The sequence below is a fragment of the Procambarus clarkii genome, chromosome 69, assembly GCF_040958095.1.
Source record: "Procambarus clarkii isolate CNS0578487 chromosome 69, FALCON_Pclarkii_2.0, whole genome shotgun sequence".
Lineage (NCBI taxonomy): Eukaryota > Metazoa > Arthropoda > Malacostraca > Decapoda > Cambaridae > Procambarus > Procambarus clarkii.
In genome coordinates this window covers 10,661,356-10,676,865 of record NC_091218.1, presented here as the reverse complement: position 1 = coordinate 10,676,865, position 15,510 = coordinate 10,661,356, and the positions used below count along the sequence as shown (strand labels likewise).

Here is a 15,510-nt window from a genome sequence, read left to right as displayed (position 1 = left end):
AGCATTGTTGAGGCAGTTGATAGTGGTAAGGATTGCGATGTTGTATACCTTGACTTTAGCAAAGCTTTTGATACAGTGCCACATGAAAGACTGATTAAAAAGATAGAGTCTCATGGTATTGGGGGTGCTATATTAAGCTGGATTAGGGCATGGCTATACCAAAGGAAACAGAGAGTTAGTATAAATGGAATCAAGTCAGAGTGGGAAAATGTTGTAAGTGGAGTGCCTCAAGGCTCTGTCCTGGGACCTCTGTTGTTTATAATATATATAAATGATTTAGATTCAGGTTTGAGTAGCAACATTTGCAAATTTGCCGATGATACGAAAATCGGTAGGGAAATTAATTCGGAGGAGGACTCACTATCACTTCAAGTTGATCTAGATAGGGTTTTGAAATGGTCAAAGGATTTTCAGATGCAGTTTAATGCTGATAAATGTAAAGTTCTGAGGTTAGGTAATGATGATAGAGTTACAAGATACGAGCTAGATGGTGTTGTGATTGCGAAGTCGGATTGCGAAAGGGATCTGGGAGTTATGATTAGTAAGAATTTAAAACAAAAGGATCAATGCATAAATGTTCGTAATAAGGCAAATCGGACACTTGGATTTATTAATCGCAGCGTTAGTAACAAGACACCTGGTGTGGTTCTCAAGCTATATCTTGCTCTAGTTAGGCCCCATTTAGATTATGCAGTTCAGTTTTGGTCGCCATATTATAGAATGGATATAAATTCACTTGAACGTGTCCAGCGTAGGATGACTAAGTTAATTCCCCAAATTAGAAATCTTTCATATGAAGAAAGATTAACAAAGCTTAAGTTGCATTCACTGGAAAGGCGAAGAGTTAGGGGTGACATGATAGAGGTTTACAAGTGGATGAATGGACATAACCGGGGGGATATTAATAGGGTATTAAAAGTATCAACACAGGACAGAACACGAAACAATGGATATAAATTGGATAAGTTTAGATTTAGGAAAGACTTGGGTAAATACTGGTTCAGTAACAGGGTTGTTGATTTGTGGAACCAATTGCCGCGTAACATTGTGGAGGTGGGGTCCCTCGATTGTTTCAAGCACGGGTTGGACAAGTATATGAGTGGGATTGGGTGGTTATAGAATAGGAGCTGCCTCGTATGGGCCAATAGGCCTTCTGCAGTTACCTTTGTTCTTATGTTCTTATGTTCTTATGGCAGGCTGCCCACGATGTGTACTGGTGGCAGGCTGACCACAGTGTGTGTACTGGTGGCAGGCCGCCCATGGTGTGTACTGGTGGCAGGCCGCCCACGGCGTGAGTACTGGTGGCAGGCCGTCCACGGTGCATACTAAAGGCAGGCCGCCCATGGTGTTTAATGTTGGCAGGCCGTCCACGGTGTGTACTGGTGGCAGGCCACCCATGGTGTGCGCACTGGTGGCAGGCCACCCATGGTGTGTGCACTGGTGTTAGGCAGCCCACGGTGTGTGTGTACTGGTGGAAGGCCGCTCACGGTGCGTACTGGTGGCACGCCGCCTACGGGGTGTACTGGTGGCAGGCCTCCCACGGTGCGTACTGGTGGCACGCCGCCTACGGGGTGTTCTGGTGGCAGGCCTCCCACGGTGTGTACTGGTGGCAGGCCGCCCACGGTGTGTACTGGTGGCAGGCCATCCACGGTGTGTGTACTGGTGGCAGGCCACCCAGTGTGTGTCCACTGGTGGCAGGCTGCCCACGGTGTGTGTACTGGTGGCAGGCCGCCCACGGTGTGTACTGGTGGCAGACCACCCACGGTGTGTGTACTGGTGGCAGGCCGCCCACGGTGTGTACTGGTGGAAGGCCGTCCACGGTGTGTACTGGTGGCAGGCCGCCCACGGTGTGTACTGGTGGCAGGCCGCCCACGGTGTGTGTACTGGTGGCAGGCCGCCCACGGTGTGTACTGGTGGCAGGCCTCCCACGTTGTGTACTGGTGGCAGGCCGCCCACGGTGTGTACTGGTGGCAGGCCGCCCACGGTGTGTACTGGTGGCATGCCGCCCACGGTGTGTGTACTGGTGGCAGGCCGCCCACGGTGTGTGTACTGGTGGCAGGCCGTCCACGGTGTGTGTACTGGTGGCAGGCCGTCCACGGTGTGTGTACTGGTGGTAGGCCGTCCACGGTGCGTACTGGTGGCAGGCCGTCCACGGTGTGTGTACTGGTGGCAGGCCGTCCACGGTGTGTGTACTGGTGGCAGGCCGTCCACGGTGTGTGTACTGGTGGTAGGCCGTCCACGGTGCGTACTGGTGGCAGGCCGTCCACGGTGTGTGTACTGGTGGCAGGCCGTCCACGGTGTGTGTACTGGTGGCAGGCCGTCCACGGTGTGTGTGCTGGTGGCAGGCCATCCACGGTGCGTACTGGTGGCAGGCCGCCCATGGTGTGTGCTGGTGGCAGGCCATCCACGGTGTGTGCTGGTGGCAGGCCGCCCATGGTGTGTGTGCTGGTGCCAGGCCATCCACGGTGCGTACTGGTGGCAGGCCATCCACGGTGTGTGCTGGTGGCAGGCCGCCCATGGTGTGTGCTGGTGGCAGGCCGCCCATGGTGTGTGCTGGTGGCAGGCCATCCACGGTGTGTGCTGGTGGCAGGCCGCCCATGGTGTGTGCTGGTGGCAGGCCGCCCATGGTGTGTGCTGGTGGCAGGCCATCCACGGTGTGTGCTGGTGGCAGGCCGCCCATGGTGTGTGCTGGTGGCAGGCCATCCACGGTGTGTGCTGGTGGCAGGCCGCCCAGTGTGTGTCCACTGGTGGCAGGCCGCCCATGGTGTGTGTTGGTGGCAGGCCGCCCACGGTGTGTGCTGGTGGCAGGCCGCCCATGGTGTGTGCTGGTGGCAGGCCGCCCACGGTGTGTGCTGGTGGCAGGCCGCCCATGGTGTGTGCTGGTGGCAGGCCGCCCATGGTGTGTACTGGTGGCAGGCCGCCCAGTGTGTGTCCACTGGTGGCAGGCCGCCCATGGTGTGTGCTGGTGGCAGGCCGCCCACGGTGTGTGCTGGTGGCAGGCCGCCCATGGTGTGTGCTGGTGGCAGGCCGCCCATGGTGTGTGCTGGTGGCAGGCCGCCCACGGTGTGTGCTGGTGGCAGGTCGCCCATGGTGTGTGCTGGTGGCAGGCCGTCCACGGTGTGTGTACTGGTGGCAGGCCGCCCACGGTGTGTGTACTGGTGGCAGGCCGCCCACGGTGTGTGCTGGTGGCAGGCCGCCCATGGTGTGTGCTGGTGGCAGGCCGCCCATGGTGTGTGCTGGTGGCAGGCCGCCCATGGTGTGTGCTGGTGGCAGGCCGCCCACGGTGTGTGCTGGTGGCAGGCCGTCCACGGTGTGTGCTGGTGGCAGGCCGCCCATGGTGTGTGCTGGTGGCAGGCCGCCCACGGTGTGTGCTGGTGGCAGGCCGCCCATGGTGTGTGCTGGTGGCAGGCCGTCCACGGTGTGTGCTGGTGGCAGGCCGCCCATGGTGTGTGCTGGTGGCAGGCCGTCCACGGTGTGTGCTGGTGGCAGGCCGCCCATGGTGTGTGCTGGTGGCAGGCAGCCCATGGTGTGTGCTGGTGGCAGGCCGCCCATGGTGTGTGCTGGTGGCAGGCCGCCCAGTGTGTGTCCACTGGTGGCAGGCCGCCCATGGTGTGTGCTGGTGGCAGGCCGCCCACGGTGTGTGCTGGTGGCAGGCCGCCCATGGTGTGTGCTGGTGGCAGGCCGCCCATGGTGTGTGCTGGTGGCAGGCCGCCCATGGTGTGTGCTGGTGGCAGGCCGCCCATGGTGTGTACTGGTGGCAGGCTGCCCACAGTGTGTGTACTGGTGGCAGGCTGCCCACAGTGTGTGTACTGGTGGCAGGCTGCCCACGGTGTGTACTGGTGGCAGGCTGCCCACAGTGTGTGTACTGGTGGCAGGCCGCCCACGGTGTGTGCTGGTGGCAGGCCGCCCACGGTGTGTGCTGGTGGCAGGCCGCCCATGGTGTGTGCTGGTGGCAGGCCGCCCATGGTGTGTGCTGGTGGCAGGCCGCCCACGGTGTGTACTGGTGGCAGGCTGACCACGGTGTGTACTGGTGGCAGGCTGCCCACAGTGTGTGTACTGGTGGCAGGCCGCCCACGGTGTGTGCTGGTGGCAGGCCGCCCACGGTGTGTGCTGGTGGCAGGCCGCCCATGGTGTGTACTGGTGGCAGGCCGTCCACGGTGTGTACTGGTGGCAGGCCGTCCACGGTGTGTTCTGTTGGCAGGCCGCCCACGGTGTGTGCTGGTGGCAGGCCGCCCATGGTGTGCACTGGGGGCAGGCCGTCCACGGTGTGTTCTGTTGGCAGGCCGCCCACGGTGTGTACTGGTGGCAGGCCGCCCACGGTGTGGACTGGTGGCAGGCTGCCCACGGTGAGTACTGGTGGCAGGCTGCCCACGGTGTGTGTACTGGTGGCAGGCCGCACATGGTGTGTACTGGTGGCAGGCCGCCCACGGTGTGTGTACTGGTGGCAGGCCGCCCACGGTGTGTACTGGTGGCAGGCCGCACATGGTGTGTACTGCTGGCAGGCCGCCCATGGTGTGTGTACTGGTGGCATGCCGCCCACGGTGTGTGTACTGGTGGCATGCCGCCCATGGTGTGTACTGGTGGCAGGCCGCCCATGGTGTGTACTGGTGGAAGGCCGCCCATGGTGTGTACTGGTGGCAGGCCGCCCACGGTGTGTGTACTGGTGGCAGGCCGCCCATGGTGTGTACTGGTGGAAGGCCGCCCATGGTGTGTACTGGTGGCATGCCGCCCACGGTATGTACTGGTGGCAGGCCGCCCATGGTGTGTACTGGTGGCAGGCCGCCCACGGTGTGTGTACTGGTGGCAGGCCGCCCATGGTGTGTACTGGTGGCAGGCCGTCCACGGTGTGTGTACTGGTGGCAGGCCGCCTACGGTGTGTACTGGTGGCAGGCCGCCCACGGTGTGTGTACTGGTGGCAGGCCGCCCACGGTGTGTGTACTGGTGGCAGGAGGCCAGTGGCCGCCCTGGTGTATGAGGGAAGTGCCGGCCCTGGTGTATGAGGGAAGTGCCGGCCCTGGTGTATGAGGGAAGTGTCGGCCCTGGTGTATGAGGGAAGTGCCAGCCCTGGTGTATGAGGCAAGTGCCGGCCCTGGTGTATGAGGGAAGTGCTGGCCCTGGTGTATGAGGGAAGTGCCGGCCCTGGTGTATGAGGGAAGTGTCGGCCCTGGTGTATGAGGCAAGTGCCGGCCCTGGTGTATGAGGGAAGTGCCGGCCCTGGTGTATGAGGGAAGTGCCGGCCCTGGTGTATGAGGGAAGTGTCGGCCCTGGTGTATGAGGGAAGTGCCGGCCCTGGTGTATGAGGCAAGTGCCGGCCCTGGTGTATGAGGGAAGTGCCGGCCCTGGTGTATGAGGGAAGTGCTGGCTCTGGTGTATGAGGGAAGTGCTGGCTCTGGTGTATGAGGGAAGTGCCGGCCCTGGTGTATGAGGGAAGTGCCGGCCCTGGTGTATGAGGGAAGTGTCGGCCCTGGTGTATGAGGGAAGTGCCGGCCCTGGTGTATGAGGCAAGTGCCGGCCCTGGTGTATGAGGGAAGTGCCGGCCCTGGTGTATGAGGGAAGTGCCGGCCCTGGTGTATGAGGGAAGTGCCGGCCCTGGTGTATGAGGGAAGTGCCGGCCCTGGTGTATGAGGGAAGTGCCAGCCCTGGTGTATTAGGGAAGTGCCAGCCCTGGTGTATGAGGGAAGTGCCGGCCCTGGTGTATGAGGGAAGTGCTGGCCCTGGTGTATGAGGGAAGTGCCGGCCCTGGTGTATGAGGGAAGTGCCGGCCCTGGTGTATGAGGGAAGTGCCGGCCCTGGTGTATGAGGGAAGTGCCGGCCCTGGTGTATGAGGGAAGTGCCAGCCCTGGTGTATGAGGGAAGTGCCGGCCCTGGTGTATGAGGGAAGTGCCGGCCCTGGTGTATGAGGGAAGTGCCGGCCCTGGTGTATGAGGGAAGTGTCGGCCCTGGTGTATGAGGGAAGTGCCGGCCCTGGTGTATGAGGCAAGTGCCGGCCCTGGTGTATGAGGGAAGTGCCGGCCCTGGTGTATGAGGGAAGTGCCGGCCCTGGTGTATGAGGGAAGTGCCGGCCCTGGTGTATGAGGGAAGTGCCGGCCCTGGTGTATGAGGGAAGTGCCAGCCCTGGTGTATTAGGGAAGTGCCAGCCCTGGTGTATGAGGGAAGTGCCGGCCCTGGTGTATGAGGGAAGTGCTGGCCCTGGTGTATGAGGGAAGTGCCGGCCCTGGTGTATGAGGGAAGTGCCGGCCCTGGTGTATGAGGGAAGTGCCGGCCCTGGTGTATGAGGGAAGTGCCGGCCCTGGTGTATGAGGGAAGTGCCAGCCCTGGTGTATTAGGGAAGTGCCAGCCCTGGTGTATGAGGGAAGTGCCGGCCCTGGTGTATGAGGGAAGTGCCAGCCCTGGTGTATTAGGGAAGTGCCAGCCCTGGTGTATGAGGGAAGTGCCGGCCCTGGTGTATGAGGGAAGTGCTGGCCCTGGTGTATGAGGGAAGTGCCGGCCCTGGTGTATGAGGGAAGTGCCGGCTCTGACCAGACAGGAGCCACATCACAGCAACACTGGAGTGCCGGATGTAATTAATTTTGAAGGTCCAGCCATAGAAACTGCCTGATGTATTAATTTATTTTATGTCAAATAGTAATGAGTTTATTATTTGTAGTGGAGTTAGGTCATGCTTTTGATGCTGAGTGATTGTGACGCTCCTGAGTGATTGTGACGCTGCTGCTGAGTGATTGTGACGCTGCTGCTGAGTGATTGTGGCGCTGCTGAGTGATTGTGACGCTCCTGAGTGATTGTGACGCTGCTGCTGAGTGATTGTGACGCTGCTGCTGAGTGATTGTGACGCTGCTGCTGAGTGATTGTGGCGCTGCTGAGTGATTGTGACGCTGCTGCTGAGTGATTGTGACGCTGCTGCTGAGTGATTGTGGCGCTGCTGAGTGATTGTGATGCTGCTGAGTGATTGTGACGCTGCTGAGTGATTGTGACGCTGCTGAGTGATTGTGACGCTCCTGAGTGATTGTGGTGCTGCTGAGTGATTGTGACGCTGCTGAGGGATTGTGATGCTGCTGAGTGATTGTGACGCTCCTGAGTGATTGTGGTGCTGCTGAGTGATTGTGACGCTGCTGAGTGATTGTGGTGCTGCTGCTGAGTGATTGTGATGCTGCTGAGTGATTGTGACGCTGCTGCTGTGTGATTGTGACGCTGCTGAGTGATTGTGACGCTGCTGCTGTGTGATTGTGACGCTGCTGAGTGATTGTAATGCTGCTGAGTGATTGTGACGCTGCTGAGTGATTGTGACGCTGCTGCTGAGTGATTGTGACGCTGCTGCTGAGTGATTGTGACGCTGCTGCTGAGTGATTGTGACGCTGCTGCTGAGTGATTGTAATGCTGCTGAGTGATTGTAATGCTGCTGAGTGATTGTAATGCTGCTGAGTGATTGTAATGCTGCTGAGTGATTGTAATGCTGCTGAGTAATTGTGATGATACTGGTGAGTGATTGTGATGCTGGTGAGTGATTGTGACGCTGCTGCTGAGTGATTTTGACGCTGCTGCTGAGTGATTGTGATGATGATGCTGAGTGATTGTGATGCTGCTGCTGAGTGATTGTGATGCTGCTGAGTGATTGTGATGATGCTGCTGAGTGATTGTAATACTGCTGAGTGATTGTGATGATGCTGCTGAGTGATTGTGATGATACTGCTGAGTGATTGTGATGCTGATGAGTGATTGTGATACTGCTGAGTGATTGTGACGCTGCTGCTGAGTGATTGTGACGCTGCTGCAGAGTGATTGTGACGCTGCTGAGTGATTGTGACGCTGCTGCTGAGTGATTGTGACGCTGCTGAGTGATTGTGACGCTGCTGCTGAGTGATTGTGACGCTGCTGCTGAGTGATTGTGACGCTGCTGCTGAGTGATTGTGGCGCTGCTGAGTGATTGTGATGCTGCTGAGTGATTGTGACGCTGCTGCTGAGTGATTGTGGCGCTGCTGAGTGGTTGTGATGCTGCTGAGTGATTGTGACGCTGCTGCTGAGTGATTGTGGCGCTGCTGAGTGATTGTGATGATGATGCTGAGTGATTGTGACGCTGCTGCTGAGTCATTGTGACGCTGCTGCTGAGTGATTGTGGCGCTGCTGAGTGATTGTGATGCTGCTGAGTGATTGTGACGCTGCTGCTGAGTGATTGTGGCGCTGCTGAGTGATTGTGACGCTGCTGAGTGATTGTGACGCTGCTGCTGAGTGATTGTGACGCTGCTGCTGAGTGATTGTGACGCTGCTGAGAGATTGTGACGCTGCTGCTGAGTGATTGTGACGCTGCTGCTGAGTGATTGTGGCGCTGCTGAGTGATTGTGATGCTGCTGAGTGATTGTGACGCTGCTGCTGAGTGATTGTGGCGCTGCTGAGTGATTGTGATGCTGCTGAGTGATTGTGACGCTGCTGCTGAGTGATTGTGGCGCTGCTGAGTGATTGTGATGATGCTGCTGAGTTATTGTGACGCTGCTGAGTGATTGTGACGCTGCTGCTGAGTGATTGTGACGCTGCTGAGTGATTGTGACGCTGCTGAGTGATTGTGACGCTGCTGAGTGATTGTGACGCTGATGAGTGATTGTGATGCTGCTGCTGAGTGATTGTGATGCTGCCGAGTGATTGTGACGCTGCTGAGTGATTGTGACGCTGCTGCTGAGTGATTGTGATGCTGCTGCTGAGTGATTGTGACGCTCCTGAGTGATTGTGACGCTGCTGCTGAGTGATTGTGATGCTGCCGAGTGATTGTGACGCTGCTGAGTGATTATGATGAAGCTGCTGAGTGATTGTGATGCTGCTGCTGAGTGATTGTGACGCTCCTGAGTGATTGTGACGCTGCTGCTGAGTGATTGTGGTGCTGCTGAGTGATTGTGACGCTGCTGAGTGATTGTGATGCTGCTGCTGAGGGATTGTGATGCTGCTTCTGAGGGATTGTGATGCTGCTGCTGAGTGATTGTAATGCTGCTGAGTGATTGTGACACTGCTGCCGAGTGATTGTGGTGCTGCTGAGTGATTGTGACGCTCCTGAGTGATTGTGACGCTGCTGTTGAGTGATTGTGACGCTGCTGCTGAGTGATTGTGGTGCTGCTGAGTGATTGTGGTGCTGCTGAGTGATTGTGACGCTCCTGAGTGATTGTGATGCTGCTGAGTGATTGTGTAATTACAGAGTTCAGCATACCTTAGCCCAGGAGGGCGAAAGTCAGTCAGTATGGGACATTCTACAATATAATGTTCAAGAGAGTGCATGTTTTCTCTTTCACAAAGTTGACACATTGTGTACTCGACATTTGGGTTTTGAGAAAGCTGCCAGATACGTCTATATCCCAGGCGTATTCTGGCCACTATAACATCACATTGCCGGGTTCTTGTTCGATTAGTCCCATATGCACCTGACCTGAGACCTGGGAGTGGATGTGACACCTAATCTAACTCCTGAGGCACATATAAATAGGATAACGATAGCAGCGTACTCTGCACTGGCGAAAATTAGAACTTCATTCAGAAACCTAAGTGAGGAGGCTTTTAGGGCGCTTTATACTGCCTACGTGAGACCCGTCTTAGAGTATGCCGCGCCATCATGGAGCCCCCACCTGAAGAAACACATAAGGAAACTGGAGAAGGTTCAGAGGTTTGTGACGAGGCTTGTCCCAGAGTTACGAGGGATGGGATATGAAGAACGTCTGAGGGAACTGAACCTTACGACACTAGAGAAAAGAAGGGAGAGAGGAGATATGATAGGGACATATAAAATACTCAGGGTAATTGACAAAGTGGAAATAGATGAAATGTTCACACGTAATAATAATAGAACGAGGGGACATGGGTGGAAACTGGAAACTCAGATGAGTCACAGAGATGTTAGGAAGTTTTCTTTTAGCGTGAGAGTAGTGGAAAAATGGAATGCACTTGGGGAACAGGTTGTGGAAGCAAATACTATTCATAATTTTAAAATTAGGTATGATAGGGAAATGGGACAGGAGTCATTGCTGTAAACAACCGATGGCTGGAAAGGCAGGATCCAAGAGCCAATGCTCGATCCTGCAAGCACAAATAGGTGAGTACAAATAGGTGAGTGCACACACACACACACACACACACACATACACACACACACAGACCCATACAGGGATCCGTGGCTGAGTGGACAGCGCTAAGGGATCCTAATCCCAGGGTCCGGGTTCGATCCCGGGCCCCGGTGGAAACAGATGGACAGAGTTTCTTTCATCCTGATGCCTCTGTTACCTAGCAGAAAATAGGTACCTGGGAGTTACACATCTGTTACGGGCTGCTTCCTGTGTGTGTGTGTACTCACCTAGTTGTGTTTGCGGGGGTTGAGCTCTGGCTCTTTGGTCCCGCCTCTCAACCGTCAATCAACAGGTGTACAGATTCCTGAGCCTATCGGGCTCTGTCATATCTACACTTGAAACTGTGTATGGAGTCAGCCTCCACCACATCACCCCCTAATGCATTCCATTTGTCAACCACTCTGACACTAAAAAAGTTCTTTCTAATATCTCTGTGGCTCATTTGGGTACTCAGTTTCCACCTGTGTCCCCTTGTGCGTGTTCCCCTTGTGTTAAATAGACTGTCTTTATCTACCCTATCAATCCCCTTCAGAATCTTGAATGTGGTGATCATGTCCCCCCTAACTCTTCTGTCTTCCAGCGAAGTGAGGTTTAATTCCCGTAGTCTCTCCTCGTAGCTCATACCTCTCAGCTCGGGTACTAGTCTGGTGGCAAACCTTTGAACCTTTTCCAGTTTAGTCTTATCCTTGACTAGATATGGACTCCATGCTGGGGCTGCATACTCCAGGATTGGCCTGACATATGTGGTATACAAAGTTCTGAATGATTCTTTACACAAGTTTCTGAATGCCGTTCGTATGTTGGCCAACCTGGCATATGCCGCTGATGTTATCCGCTTGATATGTGCTGCAGGAGACAGGTCTGGCAGGTTTGTGTGTGTGTGTGTGTGTGTGTGTGTGTGTGTGTGTGTGTGTGTGTGTGTGTGTGTGTGTGTGTGTGTGTGTGTGTGTGTGTGTGTGTGTGTGTGTGTGTGTGTGTGTGTGTGTGTGTGTTTGAATGATATTTAGTAGTTAGTAACAGTTGATTGACTGACAGTTGAGAAGCGGGCCGAAAGATCAGAGTTCAACCCCTGCAAGCACAACCAGGTGAATACAACTAGGTGAACACACACACACACACACACACACACACACACACACACACACACACACACACACACACACACACACACACACACACACACACACACACACACACACACACACACACACACACACAGACACACACACACACACACACACACACACACACACACACACACACACACACACACACACACACACACACACACACACACACACACACACACACACACACACACACACAGTGGGGATGGAGATATAAGGAAGCTCTTGCTAGAGTTGGATGTGATAAAGACTATAGACCCTGATGGAATATCGCCATGGATACTAAAGGAAGGAGCAGAAGCACTGTGCCTGCCACTCTCCATACTGTATATCAAACCAATGGTAACAGGCGTATTGCAAAAAATTTGGAAGACGGCTAATGTAGTCCCGATATACAAGAAAGGGGATAGACAGGAGGCACTGAACTACAGGCCAGTGTCACTAACCTGTATACCATGCAAGCTGATGGAGAAGATTGTACGAAAAATGCTACTGGAGCACCTGGAGCGAAAGAACTTTGTAACACAGCATCAACATGGGTTCAGGAGTGGCAAGTCCTGCCTCACAAGATTAATTTAATTCTACGACCAGGCAACAAAAAACAGGCAAGAGAGGGCTGGGCAGACTGCATATTTTTTGATTGCCAGAAAGCCTTTGACACAGTACCACACAAGAGGCTAGTGAAAAAGCTGGAGATGCAGGCAGGAAAGTGAAAGGGAAGGTACTCCATTGGATAAGGGAGTACCTAAGCAACAGAAGACAGCGAGTCACTGTGAGAGGTGAGGCCTCAGATTGGCGAGGCGTCACCAGTGGAGTACCGCAGGGTTCAGTCCTTGGGCCTGTACTGTTACTGATATATGTAAATGATCTCCCAGAGGGTATAGAATCGTCCATCTCATTGTTTGCTAATGATGCCAAAATTATTAGGAGGATTGAAACAGATTAAGATAATAAGAGGCTACAATATAATCTGAATGACTGAATGAATGGTCCAACAAATGGCTACTAGAGTTCAACCCAAGTTAATGCAAGGTAATGAAGGTGTTGGAAACAGGAGGCCATACACTGGATACAGAATAGGAGATGAAGTCCTTCATGAAACGGACAGAGAGAAAGATCTAGGAGTTGATATCACACCAAACCTGTCTCCTGAAGCCCACATAAAGAGAATTACATCTGCAGCGTATGCGAGGCTGGCTAACATCAGATCTGCCTTCAGGAACCTGTGTAAGGAATCATTCAGAACCTTGTACACCACATATGTAAGACCAATCCTGGAGTATGCGGCCCCAGCATGGAGCCCGTACCTTTGTCAAGCACAAGACGAAGCTGGAAAAAGTTCAGAGGTATGCCACTAGGCTAGTCCCAGAACTAAGAGGCATGAGTTACGAGGAAAGGCTGCGGGAAATGCACCTGACGACACTGGGAGATAGAGGAGTAAGAGGAGACATGATCATCATCTACAAAATTCTCAGAAGACTTGACAGGGTATTTTTATTTTTGCAGGGAAATTCCTGCGCATGCCCTAAGCCACTGGCTGGCCCGCTAATAGTGACAGGGTAGACAGGGATAAACTATTCAACACTGGTGGGACGCGAACAAAGGGACACAGGTGGAAACTGAGTATCCACATGAGCCACAGAGACGTTAGAAAGAACTTTTTCAGTGTCAGAGTAGTTAACAGATGGAATGCATTAGGCAGCGATGTGGTGGAGACTGACTCCATACACAGTTTCAAATGTAGATATGATAGAGCCCAATAGGTTCAGGAACCTGTACACCAGTTGATTGACGGTTGAGAGGCGGGACCAAAGAGCCAAAGCTCAACCCCCGCAAGCACAACTAGGTGAGTACACAAAGAATAATATAATGAAGATTATTGTCAGGACAAAGAGCCATGATGGTGAGGGTGGTGAGGGTGGTGCTGGCACCCGCCTCCAACACTGAGCCATGATGGTGAGGGTGGTGTTGGCACCCGCCTCCAACACTGAGCCATGATGGTGAGGGTGGTGAGTGAGGCTGGTGCTGGCACCCGCCTCCAACACTGAGCCATGATGGTGAGGGTGATGAGGGAGGCTGGTGCTGGCACCCGCCTCCAACACTGAGCCATGATGGTGAGGGTGGTGTTGGCACCCGCCTCCAACACTGAGCCATGATGGTGAGGGTGGTGCTGGCACCCGCCTCCAACACTGAGCCATGATGGTGAGGGTGGTGAGGGAGGCTGGTGTTGGCACCCGCCTCCAACACTGAGCCATGATGGTGAGGGTGGTGAGGGAGGCTGGTGCTGGCACCCGCCTCCAACACTGAGCCATGATGGTGAGGGTGGTGCTGGCACCCGCCTCCAACACTGAGCCATGATGGTGAGGGTGGTGAGGGAGGCTGGTGCTGGCACCCGCCTCCAACACTGAGCCATGATGGTGAGGGAGGCTGGTGTTGGCACCCGCCTCCAACACTGAGCCATGATGGTGAGGGTGGTGAGGGAGGCTGGTGCTGGCACCCGCCTCCAACACTGAGCCATGATGGTGAGGGTGGTGCTGGCACCCGCCTCCAACACTGAGCCATGATGGTGAGGGTGGTGCTGGCACCCGCCTCCAACACTGAGCCATGATGGTGAGGGTGGTGCTGGCACCCGCCTCCAACACTGAGCCATGATGGTGAGGGTGGTGATGGCACCCGCCTCCAACACTGAGCCATGATGGTGAGGGTGGTGCTGGCACCCGCTTCCAACACTGAGCCATGATGGTGAGGGTGGTGTTGGCACCCGCCTCCAACACTGAGCCATGATGGTGAGGGTGGTGTTGGCACCCGCCTCCAACACTGAGCCATGATGGTGAGGGTGGTGCTGGCACCCGCCTCCAACACTGAGCCATGATGGTGAGGGTGGTGAGGGAGGCTGGTGCTGGCACCCGCCTCCAACACTGAGCCATGATGGTGAGGGTGGTGCTGGCACCCGCCTCCAACACTGAGCCATAATGGTGAGGGTGGTGAGGGAGGCTGGTGCTGGCACCCGCCTCCAACACTGAGCCATGATGGTGAGGGTGGTGTTGGCACCCGCCTCCAACACTGAGCCATGATGGTGAGGGTGGTGCTGGCACCCGCCTCCAACACTGAGCCATGATGGTGAGGGTGGTGAGGGAGGCTGGTGCTGGCACCCGCCTCCAACACTGAGCCATGATGGTGAGGGTGGTGATGGCACCCGCCTCCAACACTGAGCCATGATGGTGAGGGTGGTGCTGGCACCCGCCTCCAACACTGAGCCATGATGGTGAGGGTGGTGCTGGCACCCGCCTCCAACACTGAGCCATGATGGTGAGGGTGGTGTTGGCACCCGCCTCCAACACTGAGCCATGATGGTGAGGGTGGTGCTGGCACCCGCCTCCAACACTGAGCCATGATGGTGAGGGTGGTGCTGGCACCCGCCTCCAACACTGAGCCATGATGGTGAGGGTGGTGTTGGCACCCGCCTCCAACACTGAGCCATGATGGTGAGGGTGGTGAGGGAGGCTGGTGCTGGCACCCGCCTCCAACACTGAGCCATGATGGTGAGGGTGGTGCTGGCACCCGCCTCCAACACTGAGCCATAATGGTGAGGGTGGTGAGGGAGGCTGGTGCTGGCACCCGCCTCCAACACTGAGCCATGATGGTGAGGGAGGCTGGTGCTGGCACCCGCCTCCAACACTGAGCCATGATGGTGAGGGAGGCTGGTGCTGGCACCCGCCTCCAACACTGAGCCATGATGGTGAGGGTGGTGAGGGAGGCTGGTGCTGGCACCCGCCTCCAACACTGAGCCATGATGGTGAGGGTGGTGCTGGCACCCGCCTCCAACACTGAGCCATGATGGTGAGGGTGGTGAGGGAGGTTGGTGCTGGCACCCGCCTCCAACACTGAGCCATGATGGTGAGGGAGGCTGGTGCTGGCACCCGCCTCCAACACTGAGCCATGATGGTGAGGGAGGCTGGTGTTGGCACCCGCCTCCAACACTGAGCCATGATGGTGAGGGTGGTGCTGGCACCCGCCTCCAACACTGAGCCATGATGGTGAGGGTGGTGAGGGAGGTTGGTGCTGGCACCCGCCTCCAACACTGAGCCATGATGGTGAGGGTGGTGCTGGCACCCGCCTCCAACACTGAGCCATGATGGTGAGGGTGGTGAGGGAGGTTGGTGCTGGCACCCGCCTCCAACACTGAGCCATGATGGTGAGGGTGGTGCTGGCACCCGCCTCCAACACTGAGCCATGATGGTGAGGGAGGCTGGTGCTGGCACCCGCCTCCAACACTGAGCCATGATGGT

At 55.9% G+C, this 15,510-nt stretch overlaps 1 protein-coding gene across 1 annotated transcript in view; it reads right to left on the bottom strand.

Moving 5' to 3' along the window:
- Positions 1 to 6,651: 6,651 nt before the first annotated feature.
- LOC138355819 (uncharacterized) overlaps positions 6,652 to 15,510 on the bottom strand; it is a 28,243-nt gene continuing 19,384 nt past the window's right edge. The window contains exons 2-4 of the mRNA XM_069311353.1: positions 8,579 to 9,153; positions 8,213 to 8,462; positions 6,652 to 8,014 (exon numbers count right to left, since the gene is read on the bottom strand). Coding sequence (XP_069167454.1) covers positions 6,652 to 8,014; positions 8,213 to 8,462; positions 8,579 to 9,153 — 2,188 coding nt within the window. The remainder of the gene's footprint in view (positions 8,015 to 8,212; positions 8,463 to 8,578; positions 9,154 to 15,510) is intronic.